General features: G+C 41.8%; 1 protein-coding gene across 9 annotated transcripts; it reads right to left on the reverse strand.

The window, feature by feature from the left end:
• Window positions 1-946: 946 nt before the first annotated feature.
• LOC139107346 (sex-lethal homolog) lies at window positions 947-22069 on the reverse strand. Of its 9 annotated transcripts, XR_011546505.1 has the most exons (7): window positions 21424-22069; window positions 15636-16214; window positions 15361-15536; window positions 15121-15234; window positions 14283-14443; window positions 1478-6266; window positions 947-1188 (listed from the first exon to the last, which is right to left on the reverse strand). XR_011546505.1 is itself a non-coding variant. In XM_070664907.1 (6 exons), exons 2-6 carry the CDS (start codon window positions 15849-15851, stop codon window positions 5953-5955), a joined length of 981 nt encoding a protein of 326 aa, XP_070521008.1. In that variant the 5' UTR covers window positions 15852-15996; window positions 21424-22069; the 3' UTR covers window positions 947-5952. The 9 variants fall into 9 exon arrangements, 8 of the variants coding, with proteins under 8 accessions (XP_070521008.1, XP_070521005.1, XP_070521007.1 ...); XM_070664907.1 differs by having other exon boundaries at window positions 947-6266; window positions 15636-15996; XM_070664904.1 differs by having other exon boundaries at window positions 947-6266.
• Window positions 22070-22095: the final 26 nt, after the last annotated feature.

Raw genomic sequence — 22095 nt, forward strand, 5'->3', positions numbered from 1 at the left:
GTGCTCCGTGTACTGCGTGTTGATACCAAGGCAAATTTTGCGGCGAACAGTTTTTACCGAAACGACGTTCCGCACGTTTAATAATTTCCGATTTTATCTTAACAATTTATCTACCTTAAACAAATTTTTTTTTTTTTTAAAGAAGCTTGTGTCTCAGCTCGGTCTCGGGCTGGAAGTATCGCACACATGTTCGCCGCGCGCGAATGAATTATAAGTGCATTTTATCGGGCGACGATTGCGTAAACGAGTGTTGGAAAGAAAAAAAAAGGAGGATAAAAAAAAAAATTAAAAAAAAAAAATAAAAAACGTGACCCCGAACCGGCGTCGTGTCATCGGCTGATTCGGCTGCGAGGAAAATGAACTGAAACGCGCGATGACTCACTTCAACAATGCGGTCTCTCCTCTCCGCGCTCCGAATGTCTGACCTTATCGCTTTAATCAGAAATTATAATGACGAATTTGACGAGGTGCGAAGGCGGCATCGGCGTGAACACAAAAATTAAAAAACGCCGCTCTATAACTACTTCACCGTTCTACAAACTACTTTAATCTTAATAACGACCGCAATTAATTCCAGCTCGTTTACATTCTTCTTCTCCCGGAATTTTGTTTATCATGCTGTTTCCCAGTAATATCATTAACTCTATTACGCTGAATAATTCTGCGGAATAAACCGTAGGGCTTTTTATCGCTCGCGAAACGGAACTGATCGCGTAACAATCGAAATGAATGAAACGTACAGCTGCTCGCAATAAAAGGTTCCCTTTATCAGTAGACTTGGAGAGAGGCTTATCGTTGCTCGGCGTATTTTTTTTTTCTTTCTTTTTTTTTTCCTGTGGGAATTAAAAATACCTTGAAAATTCAACGAAAGACGGAGGGATATTTTTTATCGTAAGCTTAATAAATTGAGGAATGTAATTTTTTTTTTCTTTTTTTGTTATATGTACCTTTTTTTTTTTTACTCCATCGATCTTGCTATCGAAACACACGCGGGACAGATGCGCGCAATTCGTACAAGGCCTCGCCGTGCTTCCTGGGGTGAACTCCGACTCGCTCAATGGGGCCCGACGGTTGGGAAGGGAATACAAAAAAAAAAAAGACGCCAGTGTGGGCCAAAGGTTGGATAATAAATCGGATGGATCCACGTTGCGACCGTTGAAAACCGATCGAAGATATATTTCCATCTCCCTGAAATAATTCTCTAGCTTTACAATTCTGTTCGCCAAGGGCAGTGATTGTTATTTTAACATCGACAATACATTTCCAAAATTCATTTTCAAAATTAATTACATTGATTAATTTAAAAAGGAAAGAAAAATTCGCATTAAATTCGTTTCAAAAATCACATAGATATTTTTTAATTTTTAATATATATTTTTTATTTGGTGATATCGAAGCTTATGTTGTCCGTCATTATAATGATAATGATAATGAAAAAAAAAAACTTATTAAATTAATATTGCGAGATAAATAATACCTTTTTGAAGAGCGATTTCTCTCAGCTCCATCGAACGCTTGGAAATTATCGTTCAATTCTTTCAGGATTATTTTAAGAAACATACGTGTTAAATTGTTTTATCGTGTAAAAGAAAGAATGCCGCTCTTCAGGATAAGCTCACGTATCTTGGTCTAACCGCCCCTTTCCTGTTTCCTTTTCACGAGTTCGCCAGCTAATCTCTAGGCCGCAGCATCCTGTGGGTGGAATCGTTTGCGTTATAAAGTTCCCTGATTGAACTTGGAAGCCGTCAGTCTAAAAGCGCGCTTTCCACTGTTCGCAGCACATTCCTCCGGCCACGTTCTACGATTTAGATAGTGACGTTGGTTGAATAATATTAATCAAAGTGCGCTCGAAATAATATAACAATTGTGATAGACGCGAGAGCACCGCTTGGAGTGCGAACATTTTTGAAGAAGAAAACGTTTGCAAATTGTGATAATCGTAAGTTAAATCCGAGCAAATTAGGATAATTGTTTTGTGACTGGATGTAATATTTAACGAAGTAGATTAAAAACGCGACGATAATTAGAGCGTCGGCTGCAAAATGTATTTCAGACCCTGATAGTACTACTGTGTAACAGCGCGCGCAGTTTGCAATTTTTAACAGCTCGTTAACATGTAAATGAGGCGGATAAATATCTGTGCGACGAATGTCCGTACGAAAAGGATCGGTGGAATCGTTTGTGCGGACACCGAAAGTCTTTGAACGATTACGATGCGGCTCGTCATCGGGCACTTTGCTTATTTTTACAATGCAAGCTGCCTTTTGAAGGGCAACATTGTGATCGGTCGTACTCGTCGATGAAATTTAAGTGCAAATCGTAGAAAGTTACCGATTACAAAAATGCTCTTGAACCGAAAGCCTCCAACGATCAATCATTCGCTTTTACTTAGTTGATATTACCATTTTTATTTTTATTTTCTTTTAACGCGGCATGCATCTCCTTTACCGAGTTATCACATAAAACAGAGTTGTAATGTCCTGCCAGATATTAATAAAATGTTTTACAGTATTGGCTTCGACGCTCCTGCAATCTTACCTTCAGATATGCGAGCTTAAACTTAATCGCAATACTTTCTACGGTAAGTTTTGTTAAGATATCGCTATAAGAAATCCTCTTCGCAGCGGACAGTAGTTTATTTAATTTTCTTTTTTCTCTTTTTTTTTTTTTTTCTTTTCTTTTTTTCTTTTCTTTCGTTACACATCCATTGGTGCGACATCACAATTCATGTGTCACTAATTATTTCCTCATAATTATTTCGATATTATTTACGATCTTTTCTTAAACACGAACTTATACATTTGCGAAAATGTGTATGCTGCTTTTAAATTCACAACGAATTGCCGTGTCACTTACACGATGCGGTTATATAAATCTTTTCTTTTTTTTTTTTTTTATCTTGGTTTTAAGTCAAATATATCGCTAAATACTTCGCCACTTAGTTCTTGTCGACGTTGTTACTCCTAGCAATCACACAAAGTCTCGGTGACTTATACATACACATTGCAAAATGGTCATTATATTAAACGTGATAAATAAATTATGCTACTTAGCCTGCGGATCGATTTGCATAGTTATACATCGCTTAACTTTAATGACGATGAAAAAATGGTATAATAAGAGATGCAATAATTATTATAATATGCTCAGGTAACTTCAAAAATGTTACTAAATTATATTTAATATAAAAGCAACAGTGCGACTTTATGAAACGATTTGCTTACGAGAATGGATGGTGGTCGAGTTGAGATTCTGCGCATTGTTCTATAAAACGTAACTTAACGTTTCATCAGTAGAGGGATCGGTTCTACTCCTACTTCTTTATTGCTTCAGATTTTTATCTCCGTCGCACTTGGACGTGGAAAAAAAAAATAGAAAAAAAAAAAAGATTCCTTTTTCGCTCCTCTCTAAGATGACCGACTATACCTCTCCTCTTTGTACAAATCACAGATTTCTTTATAGATAATTAATCAGTACGCTGTCCTTGGAACCTGCGCGCAGGTTCGAGGCAAGTACAGCTCCGTTTTTCCCTTTTTCTTTTTGTTTTCCTTTATCTAAAAATATTGATGCGCGACTTCGACATGCTCGCTTAAAATCTGTCCCCTATATAAAAGTCAGTCTCATCGTTTGTAAGGTCGCGACAACGTCTCAGTCTCCCTACGAGGTCTATGTACACCACTTGGCGGCAAAGATAACGATGATGATCGGTTTGTTCAGAGTCGAACGCTCTCCTCGAGATTCACCGGCGCTAAGTATCTACGCTAACGAACAGATCTTAAGTACTCGCGACGTATAAAATTTTGATATCGACTCTCCGCGTATAAAAGTATCGGTGGCGTTATTCAATTAATTAATCAATTAATAGAAACTTGAGATATTCCACTTAACGATCAATTAACAAAAGCTAAGTGTATAGTTGCTAATGGTATTTATTCCAAGTAGTTTACGGCTTTACATAAATATCCTTTTTTGTATTACGATGTCTTTCACGCACTCATGCTCTCGTTCTTTCTTTCTTTCTCTCTTTCTCTCTGTCTCTTCAGCAACACATTTACGAGCATCGTAAAACGTTACCAAAGCGTCGGGTAAAATTAAAAAACCGACACGTGCGCCGAAAGTGTGTCCACAGGACTGCGAGAGAATACGCGGTCTCGTCCTAATACTGCTCGCAAATATTAAAATAAATTACATTCACCCTGTCCTCCCGCGCGGCGCACGCTTAAAACTTTCTTAATCTAAATTAACTACGGCACACACATTCGGATCACGTATTCCTGGCCTCGTGACGAGCTAAAACGATTTGGAATTCGATTGTGGATCATAACTATAAAACTTGCCTCTTCGGAAGATCCAATACCTAAGTAAAAGCAGCCGCGAACGAAAGAGTAAACTCGTAAATAATTTAAAAAAAAAAAAAAAAAAAAATACTGACGCGAAGTAAAAATTACTTAAAACACAAATATATCATTTAAAATCATAATTTAATGCAGTGGACAGATATTCGACGTGCAGATATTGGATTTTTCCGAAAGAACTTTTGTCACGAGTATCTCACTTCATTAAAAAAAAAAAAAAAAAAGAAAAAAAACCCGAAAAAAGGGGAAAAAAGGAGAGAAATCGTATTTCACAAATGTACAAATTTTCGTTCGCCGCAGGATACCACCGATATCCAGCACCGCGTCGGACGTTTCCTACGACTTTTCCCCCCAAAATTCGACCTATGATAAAACTCTGTCTTACGATTAAATGTCTTGGTAAAGTCTCAAGAATCAGGACTAAAAAAAAGAAAAAAAAATGAAATTTATGATATATAGTTATTATTTCTTTGCACAGTGTGGCCCTTTTGGCTCTTTCAACCCCTCGTGAGTTGACCAAGGGCGATTGTTATTAAAACTTTATATTATGTTGCGTAATATAAGCCGAACGCTGTTAAATTGGAGCAAACGTTCGATCGTGAAGCAACGTTTGACGAATCAAAAGAATTACAAAATTCATTAAGTTTAACACATTAAATTTAATTAAGTAAATTATTAATTAAAATTGAATATGCGCATTATTTTTATTTCGCCGTTATCGTAATTGTTTAGGTTTATTCATAAATAATATCAGACAGCTATAATTGTTTCTAGCGACGGTTCATATAAATTTTTACTGAGCTTCACGATCGCGCACGAGGTAGAAGAAACTGAAATAAAACCGGATAGACAATTGAAATCACGGATAGCAGGGATCTATTCGAAAAGGATTCCGATCGAAGCACAATTTTTTATCATCTGTTTTACCGTGAACGTTGTTTGTATGGTATCTGACAAAAAGATTTTCGAACAATGTGCGAATAAACGGAAAATTAATTTCGATCGGAATTATTTTCGATCAGATCCAACGCGTGCAGTTGAACTGAATAGATCAAGGATGCACGGCATCCCGAGGTCAATAGAGCTAGGACTATCCAGCTTTGCCGTGGCTATCGCGAAAATGCAAGGTGGTCCACGAGAAGGTGCACAAGCTCGATCTGAACATCAATATTGACGAAACTATTATCAACAGTAAAATAATACCGTTTGAAAATTATGCTCAGCATAATTATCAACCGATAAACAACATGCGTTAACATGCGATAACAGCCTTTCAAAGCGTATAACACCTGTCACTTTTCTCAATATTAAAACCCTTATTGACACTGATATTAACATCGAGCCGTCTTCTCGTATATCCCCGTAAATAGGAAGCCGGTCTAGCCCGGTTCTATCCAACCCACCTCCCAGCTCTCGGCCGCGTTACGAGCGATCAGACTCCGCGAGTGTTTTTTTCGATCGAGACGAGAAGAGGGCTTCAGCCAGCGACTAACGTCCTGGCGAGCTCGAGCGTATCGCCATCGTCGTCGTCGTTGTCGTCGTCCTTATCGTCACAGTGATCGTCATTGTCGCCGTCGTCGTCGTCGCATCGTAACGGTCACCAGAAGTGCGACTGCACGTAACCACCGCCACCGCCTCCCATGCCGATCGGATTGAACCGGTGCGGGTGTATCTTCTCCATCCGCATGGCACCTGGACCGCCACCGCCGCCGCCGCCGCTGCCGCTTCCGCCGAGAAAGCCGGTGTGAGGTCCACTCCCACGTGGTCCGAAACCACCCGCGCGACCCAGCATCCCTGGACCACCGCCGCCGCCGCCGCCGCCGCCTCCACCGATTCCCATCCCAGGGCCTCCGATGCCTCGAGCTCGCACACCGCCGCCGCCACCACCGCTGCCGCCGACCCCGCTTGATCCTGGAAAATTGAGGACGTCTTAGTTGAGAGGGCAATTAGAGTCTGCGTCGAAGGACGAGTCTTAATACTGACGTTCCTCCTTCACATCTTTTCATCATTCGGCATCTTAAACATACAAGTTTAATTTTTATTTTTTTTTTTTTAATTTTACTTATTCATGTGAAATAAACTTATTTAATTCGAAACATTAATTATAATAGATTCAATAAAATTCTAATTTTTTTTTAAATATTATTTTTCAAGATGTATGTATTTTAAATCGGGCTTTGTTTCAATGCGAGTTTTCAGTCTCTGTGTTACGTGTTCACGTTAAATTTTTTTTTATTTCGTAAGATATTTGAGAGAAATGAAGGAGAAGCGTACGTCAAAGAGAAAGAGGGTGGCGCGAATAACTTAGACTCGGCATATGTCTGTTTCTAGTGTTTTAATCAAATTTAATGAGCGATCGCGGCGAGGAAACCCGCGATTGCGGCAACGAGAATAGGAAAGATATAAGATATCGATTAGAAGATCTCCGGAGGATCGTCGGAGTCGTATTTCTCTGACTATTTTCATTCCCGAAACGTTAGTCCTCCGGAGGATTTACTTTTTGTCCTGATGATTTTCTCTCTTTTTTTCTTTTTTTTTTTTTCTTTTTTTTTCTTTTCTTTTTCTCCGCGAAGAAAAGCTTCGTCGTACTTCAGCTCCGGATTGTCAAGAGTATAAAAAGCTCCACCGAGATTGGGAGGGAGGAGGCGGAATCTGATTTTTCAACACTTAATTTTAATTACAGTAGCGTAATCCCCGCGGGAAACGAATTTGTACAAAAGTATCACAGAGAGCCGTTATTTCTGTGTGTGTGCGTGTGTGATATAGCTTCGCCATTCTCATTCGCGAAAATCGAATTCGTGCCTGGATCGTGCTTGGGGGGGGTTGTCGGTTTAATGTCGCGCGAGGGATCCCGTCGATTTTATACATCATCAGCACAAAAAGCGGCGGTCGATACAATAATTTACATTTAATGCTCAATACGTTTAAATACAAATATCCGTACAACGTGATACGAACATTGATCTGCAACTGTAACTATACTGTGTCAGAGTCTTCCGTGTTTCTATCTAGTGTGGGTGTGTATATTTAATCGCTGTGTGCACGTGTGTTGCATTTCTTATTAAACATTGATGTTAACGAGACACTAGACTCGCCTACCGACAATAACTTCTGCTAATTTAGAGATTTGCGTAGACTATATATATATATATATATAATTTTTTTTTTTAATATTATAACGAACAAGAGAAAAATATGATGAATGCATCATCAAGAATGTCGCGGATGTTCTCGAAAACGAGGCCGAAGAAGCTGAATTTTTCCTCTTTGAAACTGTCCCTCAAACTGCCGCATTTTCTTTCAGCCGGATGTAATTTGTATTATACAAGGAACGTCTAATTGACCGATTACCGAATTAATCAATATCAAATAAAATTTGACTTAAAATTATATGGGTAACTTTAAAATAACTAGAATTATACTTTATAATTAATAGAAATTTTTTAACGGTTTAAAATGTGCAGTAAAAATTTAAAGAGTCTTCAAGTTTTTCCTAAATTTGTTTTAACTCAAGAGAAATGCGACAAGTTTGCGAATACCATGCGTATTGTTTCCTAACTCAGCAATAATTCATACCGTGAATTACTTAAAATTCTACGGACAGACTATTATTTTCACTCTATTAGTTCGCTGTTAGTTCTCGAACATAATTATACCGGTGTAGCGTATAACTTGGCTAATACATTAAAATTACGTCGGCATTAAAAATTAAACCGAAAGAGAGGAAGAGAAACTTCGCTAATTCGCTTGTTTCGTTTATAATTTTTGCTCTTTTTGGAATTCTCGTTAATATTTTCCTTATCCTTATCACAGCCATCGTTAGCACTACTGGACTTCGGGATTAACCATTTCGCACATTCTTCGATCCGTTAAAACCTTACAATTTACTACTTAACAGCTTAAAGTTAAACCTAATCGCATCTTTCGGCGCCAAGTCGAGTTCGCATTTCAGGTAATTCGTCACAAATTTAAATAAAAGAAACAATATTGGTTCCGCATATTGCAACATCAAAACCATAACTTTGAACGCTCACAAATTAAAAGGCATTTATCATTTTCACAATTAATATTAGATAATTAGAAAATACGTCAACATTAAATAAATGTATAATTACATAAATAATGTATTTCTTCGTCTGTAGACATTTTATTTAAATAATATCTTCGCCGATTAAATTGTTAATAATATTCTTGTCAATCTCGTCTAATTTTTAATATAAATTGACCGCAATTGGAGAAGCGGAGAAACCGTCTCTCATGACGCGTAGAAAGATGCTTTTATATTAATCTATCTACCTTACTGATGAACTGTTCAATATTCAATCAATCCTCTTATCATTTAGCAGAGATCGTGCTGTGTAATATACCGCATATCAATTAACTGACCAATCGACCGTCGAAAAATCTCGTTTCAATTACATACAAGTCTCACTTTTCTTTTACGGCTAATATTCAATATTAAACTTACGATTAATAAAATATTCGAATTAAATATTTCAATAGAGACGCAAAAGCTATCGCATATATATTTCATAGAAAATTTTATAAACGTAAAACAAGTTGTGAAAAATAAAATAAAATAATAAAAAGAAAAAAAATGAAAACTGTGAAAAAATAATGTGTGCATACAATCTTTTTTTTTTTTTAATATTAAATTCCTGCGCGACATACTGGCTATCCGCAAACACATATTGGCGTTGAAAAATGTAGTCCATCGGCTCGCAGCTCGGCGGCGATCGATCGGTCAGTAACCGAAGCGGGTCAAACGCCGGCGCATTCGCAATATTAAATTCCTAAAAGTTCCGACATCGCCCTTATGCGAAGCAGCATCTATCTTACGTTGAGCAAGGTGGACCGTGTCCTCGATCGCGTTACGCGATTAGGATTTCAGCTCCTAACTGGCGACGTCATCGGTAACCTTCAGACGCTCATATATTCCTCTCTATTGACTTCCTAATTAGCTAGCCCGTCGGACGTGCCTTAATCGAGATTTAAAAGACGCTTTTTTACGCGGTACTTGACAAACTTCTCGAAAAAAAAAAAAAAAAAAAAGAAAGCTAGTGATTATTACATAATTATTTCTACAATTATTGTATATATTACGTATCTGCGTGAACGCCAGTTAGGGGTGAAAACAAGTCTCCTTGCAAACACGACCTCGGTAGAACAGAGGAAATCAGGGCGCGATCAGACGCGAGGAACGAACGACTCTGCCGCTCGTAAAATTATAATATTTACAAAGTATCAAAGATGATTCAGATTTAAGTCACGTCCGAGACGAAATCAAACCGATCAGCGTTATAGTTTACAGGCAGTGTTTTTTTTTTTTTAACTATTTTTTAATTATTCTATCGATGTTAATCAATAGTTTATTGCTTAAGGTATAGTGCCGTGATAATAATAACGGAATATCTCATTTCGTATGTATACAACGATCAAAGTCGAGCTCGGTATCCTTATTATCAAAAGCATCTTATTTTACACGCGGTGAGGATTTCCCCGCGTTATCAATATCTCGCATGATTTCGTTTCCGATGAGAAAGACTAGCCGGTCGCACCTCGAGTGTGATCGCATTTCTGTTCCCCTTCTGTTGCACGCAACTGGCAAGATACGATAAATCCACGAAGGATGGACGATTGTCAGGGTCGAAGGACATACGCGTTACTATTAATTTTCAAGATCCACCTGTCTCCGACGATTCTCGCCGGGTCGGCTGTTTAAAGCGTTGTTCAAGATCCGAAGGGAGACGAAAGAGTCTAATAGCGAAAATCTTTAAAGAGTTCGCAAGACGATGCAAGATTCTACTCTACAAAGACCGAGCGATACCTCGTCTACCTCTTAACATTGCGTATCGTTAATTAGCTAGTCGTTAGTGCCGCCATGTATTCGGTGGCGTTGCTTCGCGCATCACAAGCCGACACGGGACAAACGGAAGGCCGCACGATATCCGTTTGCATCCGGTAGCTGATATATTGAGACGCCGATAAACATGCGCTACGAGTGCTGTTAAAGTCGATTTAGCTACATACTACTTCTGCGACGATGATTTGAATTACCTTTTCATGCCTTTCGTCGCGTCAGATTCTAATAAATATTTCATCTCTTCGATTTTATAAATATCCGAAGAGCACGTCTAAATTTACGATTTAACTCCAAGTCAATTTTTCATGAAAGTAAAGTACTAATTTTTTAATAAGATATAATTATTTTTGGAAAGAGTCTCTCTTTTGGAACGTTATACAGCAATTAACTTTGTTTCTTAACAGCTATTCTCGTGTGTCTTATTTCTGTTTAAGAAGTTATTTTTAACGATAATATTTTTTAGCTAAATCGACTGTCGTACCACTTTATTCGCATTTTCCGCTCGAGATTGCCACCGAGAACATAGTCGGATGCATTCTTGAGAAAGCGTGTGTACGTGATATTTTTTTCTTGACTATCGAATTAATTTTAGAAAGATATCGATCTCTACTAAGAGAAAACTATCAATTAGTCGTTTGATCTGCGAGTTTCGTTAAAGACCGCAGCGGCCGTAGCTACAAGACCTACCGCACGTGGTCACCTTATCGCACGTCGTGAATTAACACTACTTATGTAGCAGGCAATTAAAAAGTCTAGTCTCGAACTTGGTTATCTTCTAGATTGTTCACGTCAATCTGGCCAGATCGATTATACTCGTGTGCATCATACGCAACATTTTTACGAAGGGTCTGTATGTAATCCAAAAAGGACATCTCAAAAGAAAACAAGTTCTTGTAATCTATTCAAGTTGCGCATTAATTTGTGCCGATCTTCGCAGTATACGATAACGATTCTACCATGGTGTTCGGGACAACAAAAGTCGCAAAGTTACCAAACAGATTTATGTACATTGTAACTCTTGGACTCGTCGAGTGACTGCGATTAGTTTACGATCGTTGAGCAAAAATCATATTGCGGTGTTTGGTGTACAGTGAGCCCTCGGCTACAATCGCCGCCCGAGTTATAACGAGGACGTTTACACTTTTCTATTAACCGGGGTCGCATCTTTAAAACTTTCCTGCCATGCCAAGCGTCAGGGTCGTCGGCTGAGACTTAATTTGAAAATTATCATATAAAACTTTACAAACTAACACTCTTCCGAAAGTATAACTTTTTCCGCCCGCCGGTACAAAGTAAATCTTTCGTAAACAAGACTGAAAGAACGTGGTCACGTCAAGTTTCACTTCGTATCTGCTTCCGCCGTGTATAAGTATAATTGTAAATTTACATATCACATTTTTATTGGAATGCGCGCGAATTCGCTCTCGCCAACTTAAACGCTAAAATTGAGAACGCTCAATTTCGAAATCACCGCACCGTCCTAATTGCATATAAACGAGATACGCATACACATAACGTATAATAGAATTAACGCAATTTATACGATTAACAAACAATTCGCTATCTAAGATCGTTCGGTCGATCGAACCGCCGAGCGCAGAACGTTCCTCGCGCAATCACAAGTCACGTCAGCGGAACACATTGCGTACGTTCGCGACTGCGGCCCCGGTTCTGGGAGCTGAGCTCGCGAATCCTTCATTTGATTAAAACTGCAAGGACGGGCGCGTGTGCGTATATATGTAACATTCGGAACGTTCAACGACGCGGCGGCAACAACAATAACAACGACGCCTTTTCGTTCGTTCAATACAGGTAATGAGCATAGCGCTGATATTTATTCCTCGTCGGGTATAGACGCTCTCCTTCACGAGTCAAGTGTGGCATGCATAGAAATGAAAACGTCATTGATTAGGTCTTTGATACATGTTCCACGCGTTACAACGGCTTGATAAGGACACAGCATCATGCATTCCTTACTAAAGCATAAGAATCGCAATCAAATCACAGCCAAATCGCAAGAGACAAATTCACGAGTCTTTTCACGAGCGAGCCTTTCGTGTCCTCTCGATTAATTTAAGTCTAAACGTGGAGACCAATTGGGAAATCAATTTGCAAATTTAGAAACATCCGTCACTCGAGAAACAAAATGCACTAATTGATTACAGCTTTTCGTTCAAACGGTCACAACATAGCAATCGAACGCTTGACAATAGATAATTTATGATGAATAAATCGCCCTCGCTTTGGATCCGCTTAAAATTAAACAGGACTGGAATAGAATTATACCAGTGGAAGACAGAACATACACATGTTTGTGAAAACAAAATATATGTATTTCGGACACTATATGTATAGGAAATAATATATATATATATATGTGTATATATATATGTATATAATATATATATATAAATATATATATATATATATATATATATATATTTATGTACGTATGTGACAAAAATGTATTATACAGAAACTGAAACAATGTCTTAGTCGCGCTAAAGCACAAACAGCATCAGCCATATGGAACATGATATTTAATATCGGCGAACGCGAAGCTATATGTGCTCGATATAACATTGTACATGGACAACGGTAATACTTTTAACAACAAAGTATCAAGCAAGAAACGAACAATGGCAACAGAGCTAGAAAAAAAAAAAAAAAAATAATAATAAGATAGCGAATCGCAAGTAATCGGTCCAGCCAGCATCCAAACTGAAAGTCTCTATCAACGCCACGTTTTCCTGGTTTTTCCTTTTAGTGCGGCAGCGGAGTGTGTTTCTCGGTGTGTAATGTTTACAAATCGCAAGTGCCGCGTGTCACTGATTCACTAGCCCTGTTTCGTGTATATAGTAGCACCCTTCATCAAATCGCACAAGATTCTTCTCTATTGAACACTGCAACCGTGTCTTCTCTCGATCGCATACAATGAAAAGCCCTTTAAACGATTTCTTTCTTTTATTTCATCGGCCGAGCGAAGCGGAGTCTTTTCTCTCTTACACCGAATCGTACGCACGAGTTTAGAAAAGATAGAAATAAAAGAAAAAAAACGAAGTATAAAGAAGTATAGAGAAACGCGGGTAACCGTGTCTCCAGTCGTTCAGAAGAGATCTCTCTCTCCACGTGTTAACGTGTGCGTAACGTGTCAGAATTTAAACGCCTTTTCGATTATCTGTATACACATAAAGTGCCTAGCGCGTTAAGTCGTGGTGGTTTGATTTAGATGCAGCCATCTTATCTGACAAAATATTAACGTTAGACAATCAATATGACATTAAAAAAAAAAAAATTACATAATATATCTAGTAGCGAGTAGCAACCTACGTTACAAAGTCAGTCGTCTGTGCTGATATCGTAAAATTACAGACTATTATATTCGTGGCGGATGAAAAATGTTCGTGTGTTGTAAGACAATTTGAATCGTGGAAGATATAATTGTAACGTGTGTCGCGATAACAAGCGTTGCGCCATGTAAAAATTATCTACTAGCAAAAAAATCTGAGAAATATATCAAAAAACGAGAAAAATTGAGTATATATACGCTCGATCAAAACAAACGTGTTCGGCATAACAGGCGAATGGAATAAAACATAGTAATTTTTCGATACAAACGAAATAATTGTAATAGACATCGAGTTTTAACTAGTGCTCTCCTATAGAAACTAGGCATATTACAACAATCGTAAGATGCAAATTATATGAATTATATAATATATATAGTAACCAGATATTTCGGTTTATATATAAGTATATATATATATATATATATATATATATATATATATATATATATATATATATACACATATATATATATATACTCTTATATGGAACTTATATAGAAGTATATATATTTTTCTTTGAACGTAGAAGCGAAAAATGCAAGCACCACTAAGCAGTGGTAACATCATTTTCTCTGTGCTCATTTGAGAGAACGAGAGTGAATTCCTACAAGAACAATGCGTGTAAGAAACTCGCTTAATGTATTGATTACCACTGCCAAGCTGCGAGATAAAGTCTATTAATGCAGCGGTCTCGCAAAGTATAAAATTACTTACCGCGGCTTTGATTGTATCCCGCCTGCCAGCCCGCGTAATACGCCGCCTTCTGTTTTCCGTGTTCCTCCGCGATTTTTACGCTGAGCGGCTCCGATCCACCCTCCGGTATTGTACCGTGAAGCTGCGCGATAGCTTCCTGAGCCTCCTCTCTCTTATCGAATCTATGTCGAGATAAATTAGATTTTTAGTATAATCTAGTTTTTAAAAATTACACGTTTAAGTATCTATTTGTCAAAAATAGTGACAAAGAATAACGACACGTTTCTTGTGATATTAAAATTAATATTCCGAACAGTGTTAATTTCTGTTATCTATTTTTGTTCTTTCTGCCTTTTCCCAAGCTTGACAAAATCAGGATAGCCAAGGGGTATTTCAACGAGATTCTCAGCTGTTGGCATAGATTGTAATAGCTATTTCCAACAGCCTATTTCCCACACAATTCCGCTATCCCTAGTATATTCACGTTTTGCAGTTATCTGGGCCAGACTAAAGGGAGCGTATCAGAATTGTGCAACTGAAGGCAGGAGCTGTACAAAAATACTCTGGCGGGAAACTTTTGCAAAATAAATAACGCGCGCATGGACATGTGCATAACTGTCCGTTGTGTAACGATGTAGCATGATCGCCGCGAGCAACTGTTTTGAATTTGTTCCAATCTTTGATACCGACGCGTTATTTATACGCGACGAAAACGTGCGAGTATTATAAATTAATATTTAAACGACCGAGACCACCGATTTTCTTTACCGTATAAAAACTTACAAACGCAAATTTATTATCATTTTTAAAGGGATAAAACATGATAGGTATTAACTGTAGAAGTTAATGAGCTATTCACCTAACAAATGCTACTCCTCTCGGTAAACCGGTCAGTTTATCCCTCAGAATATTCTTCTGCACGATATTGCCAAATTTACTGAAAAGTTCGTCGATCTGGCTTTCCGTTATATTTCTGTAAATACAAATAATCCCTTTCAGTACAGTACTTTTCATATTATTATATTTAGTCGAAATAAATATAAATTCTCAAGCAATGTACTTAAAAGTGCACTTCTTACAAGAAGAACCAAATTATTACCTGGGTAAATTCGTAACGTAAAGATTGGTTTCTTTAATTTCCTCTCCAGAAGGCCGGGCGAACGAAACCTTTAGACGTTTATTTTGCACCTGAAGACCATTCAACGTGTTTATCGCCGTCGCCGCGTCCTCGGCTTTCGCGTAGTTGACAAAGCCAAAGCCGTAGCTGTAGCCAGTCTGAAAAATTAAATACAAAATTAATTAAATAAAATTTATTCATAAAAAAAAAAGAAGAACCACTTGGGTGGATTTTCGTACAAGATTTATGTGCCTTGCCTTGTAATCCTTCATGACGCGGCAGGATTCAACCGGACCGATTGTGACGAACAGGCTGTAGAGCTCCTTTTCATTCATGTTTTGAGGAAGATAGTTGATGATCAGGTTCGTCTTCGGCTCCTCATTCTTCCCTTGCTGCTGCTGCTGCTGCTGGGACTGCTGCTGGAACTGATTCTGCGGCTGTTGCTGCTGCTGCTGATCTCGCTGGTCAGTCATTTTGCGAGCTTGTTGGTGCCGCAGCAGATCACCTCTCGACAACGATGCCCGATTCGACGCGACGATTTGACTTTGCAGTTGCTGCTGACGTTGCTGCTGCGCGACCGAGTCCACCAACAGTTGGTACTGCGGCTGTATACCCCAACTGGTATCGTCCAGCGAAACGACCATCGACGGGAGGATCATCGGCAAATACAAAAAATATAAACAAATTCATTACTACGTCTTCCCCGTACAACGCCGTCGCGCTCGTAGGCCAACCCCCGAATGCCCTCATCTTTCCTTCTTTCTTTCTCGCCATCTTTCTAAGCAGTCTCAAAATAAATAGAAAATAAATGTGCAATATATGTATTGATGTCAGACCTGCGTGTGAGAAACAAACAAACAAAGGCAAGTGAGGATCAAAAAACAGAATCGGAAAAATCAAAGTAAACTGTGGGCGAGCGAGTAATGAGTTTGCAGAAGCGTATATCGATCACGAATGTCGCAGGCTTTAAGATAATTCGCTTTCCTCTTTGTACTCGCAACCGGGCTTCCCCTGTCCACCTCGGCCAGGGGAGGGCTACTTCTCAATCAGGTGTTTCGTGTTCCCGACGCTCCGGAAGGAAGCCGAGACGCTTCGGAGGGGGTAGGGGAGGAAAGTTATGCGGACCGAGTCACGGTGGTTCGAGTGATATCGAATTTCATTGAGCGCGGCCCTCTCTCGCTCGCCCTCCGGGCGCGCGGGAACTCATCGGCGACGAGCGGTCACGCGCTTTCGTTCATTCACGAGCGCCGAGAAACACACGCGGAGAATATTCCGCGTAATCGTCCGTGTTTACGAAGCGTTTTGCGATTGCGATTTCTGACGACGGCGCCGATTCTCCTTTCGTCAACAAAAGCGAGCGCGGAGAATAAAAAAAAAAAAAAAAAAAAAGACGGGGAGAACGGCCGGGTGGGACAAGGAGGAACCGAAGGGCGTGAAGGCGGGAGGGGTGGGGTGAGATTTTCGAAGTCGGGAACGTAACCTTTTGGCCTTAATTCGAAGAGGCCCGGGGAAGAGCGCGAGCTCCGCGTCCGGCCCCGGCGGATTCGTGAATCGACCAAGCTGTCAGAGCGTGGGGTGGAGGGAAATGCCGGAGAGCCCGCAATAGGCGCGAGAGAGACGGCGACACGCACGGGCGTAGCGAGGTGGGGAGGAGGGGTAACGCGGAGGACAGGCTGAATAGAGGAAGCGGGATGCGGTAGCGACGCGGGAAACAAGGGGAGGGCACGGGCTTCGCGCGTACGGCGTGTGTGTGTGCCGCGTGTGATTTGCGTGTGTCGAATACGTACCCGTGGCGATTGCGGAGTAAAATCGACGAGAAGCGGCGCGCGAGCGACCACCGCCGTTACCGTGGGGACGCGGTACTCGCTCGTGTCCTCTCTCTCTCTCGTGGTCTTCCTCGCGCGGCGCGCTACGCGCCGCAAATGCGCACCGACGACGGGCAATTATGTAAGCGAGCGTACTGTCAGCATCGCGTCCGGCGTGTTACTAGCCGTGCAACTAGCTCGCGGCGCAACCCGCCGCGAACGCGCTCGCTGCGCTCCGCCGGACTCCAACGGCGCCCGGGAACTCGGCCGCGCTCGGCGGAACGCGCGACTTCCTCCAACCGAGATAGGGAGGGAGAAGATGGAGGAAGAAGACAGAGAAAGAGAAAAAAAAAGAAGATAGGGAGAAAGAGAGAGAGAGAGAGAGAGAGAGAGAGAGAGAGAGAGAGACGGGAGTGCAGCGCGCGCGCAGGAGCGGTAGCGGAGAAGGACTGGCAGATGCAGCACGACTAACACACCACACACGAGCGCACTGACTGAGCCCCAGCCCTGACCTGTCCTCTCTTTCTCTGCGCGACACCCTCTCGCGGCACGCCGCTCCACTTACCCGACTCGCCGCTGCACCGCGTGCAGAAACGCGGCGTGCTCGGCGCAGCGGGTCCCCGCCTAAATCACGAATTCGGTCACTCGCGCCTGCCTACCGCGCGTACGCACGCGACGCTATTTAAAAGCATAAACGTTGACTGATAACGCGCCGATAATCGCGCCTTGCCGGCCGATCACGCTGGTCAAAGAGCCCTCCGCATATTTAGACACTGCTGGGAGGTTGAAAAAGTTAACAGCCACCCTATAAATAATGATGAGGGACTAGATTAATCTAGGCCGAAAGTTACCTGCCGGGAAATCTAAAACGTAAAGGGAGTTTGAAATGAAAAAGAGTCGCAAAATGATAGAGGGATGCACTTTGAGTTAACGTTAGAACGTCAAAAACGTTGATTTTCCAAAAGATTAATTGCGGCACGACTTTATCGCACGTTTGCGATAAGTGGTAAGAATGGTCGAGGAAAAACGACGTTCGATTAAGACGAGCGAGAAATACCGCGCGACTTCCGACTCGCTCTTTAATCACGGACGAGCTTGAACTCTACGATAAATATTTCTCGATTTCTGAATTATTTCTGTACGTATTCGGTTTAAAATGTGACGCCTGCATCGACAGCTTTTATGCTAACGGCCGATAGGAACTTAAAATTACTTTCGAGAAGACAAAAAGAAAAGAGAGACAATTACGTCAGGAGATAAAAAATGCACGAAGAAAATTTTATACTGAGAATAATTATGACGTCGTAGAAGCTGGACCACTGAGGAATTACGAGATCAAATTATTATGCCAGCATTTATCCGCCTGTGTTAGCTATTGTCTGTCATAGTATTTAAGCTTACAATCTCAAGATGGTCTACAACTACCGCAATAATTCTCAGTATAAAATTTTCTCCGTGCGGCGAGTAACACGTGGTACATTAGATCGATTAGATCATAACGCATCCCGATGACGAAATACAATCGTCGAGAGCCCTGGCGAGTTTCCCTCGATTCTCGAATCCTCTGCCAATTTTATTGCCACGTCCCGGATAATCTCGCGAAATTGGGTCAGCCTTTTAGAACGTTCTCGCTCGCTTCTGGAAACGCGTCGGATTAACGGTGGGTATCGCTTAAATGCAGCCTATTATTTTTCTTTCTTATCGCAAAAAAAAAAAGAGAGAGAGAGAGAGAGTCGCAAGAAATAAATGCGTTTAGCAGAAAAAACTGCTTGGCAAACTGTTGTAAAAATTGTAAATCTGATCGGTGTATCTTTCTGGATTCGACTAAAATTAAGAGCACAGGCCAATTTGATTCACGATTTATAACAGTTGCAAATGCAGCACTTCTGCGGTACACGTTCATTGCGACACTTTTCGTACAAGCTGTCGCATGTGTTCGTGCAAGTCCTCGAACGGAGATCGATCGGGCCGCGAAGTTCTCATATTAAAGGTCGTGAAATATGAACGATACGCGATAAGAAAACGCTAATCGCCGCGATGATCGCTCGCCTCCTTTACCACGAGCTGCGATTCCGCACCAGGATTCACAAAGGAACGCTGCGCATCCCGGTGTATTCTTCGCACAGACATAGAAACGGTTGTTACATAAATGAACGCATTACCTTAATGAAATCGCTACCCGAAATTGAGTTTCACAAGACGAATTTCGCGAGGTTCGACGAACTTGGTCTCAATTATTAATTAAACGCGGTATTAAAATAGACATCGAGTATCTGGGAAGATATTTCGGCGGTACTACGACTCGATTATTTTGCTGTAGTAACGCTTTAGCGTACGACAGAATTTCGTGGTTAACTTTTTGGCAACGTTTGCCAGAAGACACACATTTCAACAATACAACTCGTCCCTCTTATTCAACTAGTTCCCTTGTTCAAATCTTTAACACCAATTCCGGTGTTAAACCGCGTGCTAAATGCCGTGAAAAAGATTCGAGGTCGTCGAACCTTTTTTTGCGTCCGAAAAAAAAGGCCCTGCTGAGAACTGCCTATTGAGAAGATGTACCTTAAAGCGGCCTCCCAGGAGGGGACGGCGAACATTGCAGGTTCGCACGCTGTGCCTGGTCGACCGGTGCACTCTCGGCGACGAGGAAGATGCGAAGGACGCCGCGGATTCTCTTTCCGTCACAAACTGATCTCGCGGAAGAACCGCACCGCCGCCTCGCGACAGTCGTTTCTCATCTGCCATCGACGTATTTTGTTTCAGACCGCAAGGTCGTTTTACATGTTCGCGTTTTACTGACCGGCTCTGATCGTCGTACATGTGCACTGGAAAAGCCCGGGATCCTCGATATTCTCTCCGGAAGGGCCCATTGAAATTTTTCTAACGAGATCGGATAAATTTGACAAGGGATCGGATTCGGTTCGCAGGTCATAGGCAGACGATTCGGCGTACAAAAGAAATTCTTAAGAAGCGTGCTTGTTTTCATAAAAACCGAGAGAAACGACCGATCGTATCTTCGCCGACCTTTAGAGAACCGGAATGAGTCGGCAACAAAGTTAGAAATATATGACGCACCTAGATCACATACGTGCCCATATTTTATGTGGGACAAAAATTAAAATTTCAATGAGACTTCCGGCTGTTTGAAATCTAATTAGTTAGTCTAACGTAATATTAACGCTACGATGCCTACATCGTGAACAATTTTAAGCATCGAGCGGAGGTGTGTTTTCTGTCGGATTACCTTCGCGCAAAAGAACCGATTGTCAGTGTCTTCTACTCAATCCTTCATTCAACGACAACTGCGCACGCAACGGACGGGCCGGACAATGTTAGAGGCCGTCGGAATACCACGGGAAATGCAAATGACAAGCGCGAGGCTCTCGTTGCAGGAACGTTCGCGGTTGCCACGAGCGACGACGTGCGTTACCGTTGACGGCAGAAGTAACCGCGCATAACAGAAGCTGGCTCCTACTCTCGAATCGGGTTCTCGGCGACCTTCCCGGTTTGAGAACTTCGCAGCCTGCGATCGTCATCAAGATAAATCGCGTAATACGAGACCGTTCCTGCAAAACACGTGGATGAGTTTATCGTTGAAAAAATAATTAATAGAAAAAGATAAAGAAAGGAAAAAAAAAAAAGATAAAATCTTGATATGATTGCACGTCGTCTTGTTACCAACAATCAGTCCTCGGACGCCTCGGTATCCTTTTCATATCTTCGAATACTATCTCGTTGAGGCGTTCATTGATTTCTCTATCCCTCTTTGAGAAAACACGTGCGATTTTTTACGCGGGAACGTGCGGCACGGTCGCCCGCTCGCGAGCCGTCATACTGCAACGTGACGGCGATTTATGTAATGTGACTTAAAAATAGACATGCAAATCCTCCGCGGCGAGATCGTAAATCGATCCTCCCTCGCGCACCGCGAAGATCAGAGGAGCCTCGCTTCGCGTCCTCCCGCGCGAGATTGCATCAACAATGCGTCGTCGTCAGTCGCGTGAAAGAAAAAAAATTTCCAGGACGAGTCCTTGGCGTAACAACTGCGATTTCTTTGTACAAAAAAAAAAAAATAAATAGAACGCGCCGAAAAATAGTTACAGCTTTAAGAGCGCAATTTACTTCCGGGCGAAGCCGCCGGGATGCCTCGCTAAAATATCAGGCCGCGACCCGATTCCGTCAAGCCAAGACGCCCGCGAGGGGTGTACAGGGGGAGGGGGCAGGAAATTTCTCAACTTACCCAGTTCTCTTGGGACTTCACGTGCTGGTCTGCGCGCCAATTTCGGGCGCGTCAAGGTGCCGCGATCCGCCACGGCGCATAGTATTGACTGCACCTCGTCGCAGAAAGCGATCCCGGCCGGTTTTCACGACGTCGTCTCTCAACCACCACTGTGGCGCATTCCACGGCTCCGGATATGCACACGATGCGCGCCACTCACGCACACACTCAACAGGCGCGGCGGGCGTTGTGCGCGCGCGCTCGCGCGCGGATGTTCCTCAATTTCGCAGAGAAGTCCGATCGGGGGTCGAGGGCTCCTTCGCGGGAGCTGTCCTGCTGCAAATGCGTTGAGATTATCACAGGCGGTCCAACAATGGGGGAGGAAAGTAATACAAAAAAAAAAAACAAAAGCCCGCGGCCGGAGACGCCGTGGATCGATCGGCGGGTGATAGGTTAGATTGCGCGGGTCCTCGCGTGCCGCGCTTTTTACTGCGAGATGCGAGATCTCTGGTGGGTCGGCTTCGAGTTTTGCGGCTGACGATGAAAAGTTCGAGTACGCGCACTCCCGCGTTTCCGCTCGCTGATTGAAATGAAGAGCGTGCGGAAATTTCCCGGCAATCCAACAGAACGTCGCTCGCGGGCTACGGTCACGCACTACGATCGGACGCCATGATGTCGCGGGGGTTAGGACGG

This window comes from Cardiocondyla obscurior, linkage group LG12 (assembly GCF_019399895.1).
Source record: "Cardiocondyla obscurior isolate alpha-2009 linkage group LG12, Cobs3.1, whole genome shotgun sequence".
In the NCBI taxonomy this organism is placed as follows: domain Eukaryota; kingdom Metazoa; phylum Arthropoda; class Insecta; order Hymenoptera; family Formicidae; genus Cardiocondyla; species Cardiocondyla obscurior.

Excerpts from the sequence above, each read along its gene's own strand:
- LOC139107346 (XM_070664904.1), bottom strand. The coding sequence starts at position 16,037 with ATGATCCTCCCGTCGATGGTCGTTTCGCTGGACGATACCAGTTGGGGT. Across the intron at positions 15,235-15,360 it reads TACGTTACGAATTTACCCAG|AAATATAACGGAAAGCCAGA; the intron begins GTAATAATTTGG and ends TTGTATTTACAG. Across the intron at positions 14,444-15,120 it reads AGAGGAGTAGCATTTGTTAG|ATTCGATAAGAGAGAGGAGG; the intron begins GTGAATAGCTCA and ends ATCTCGACATAG.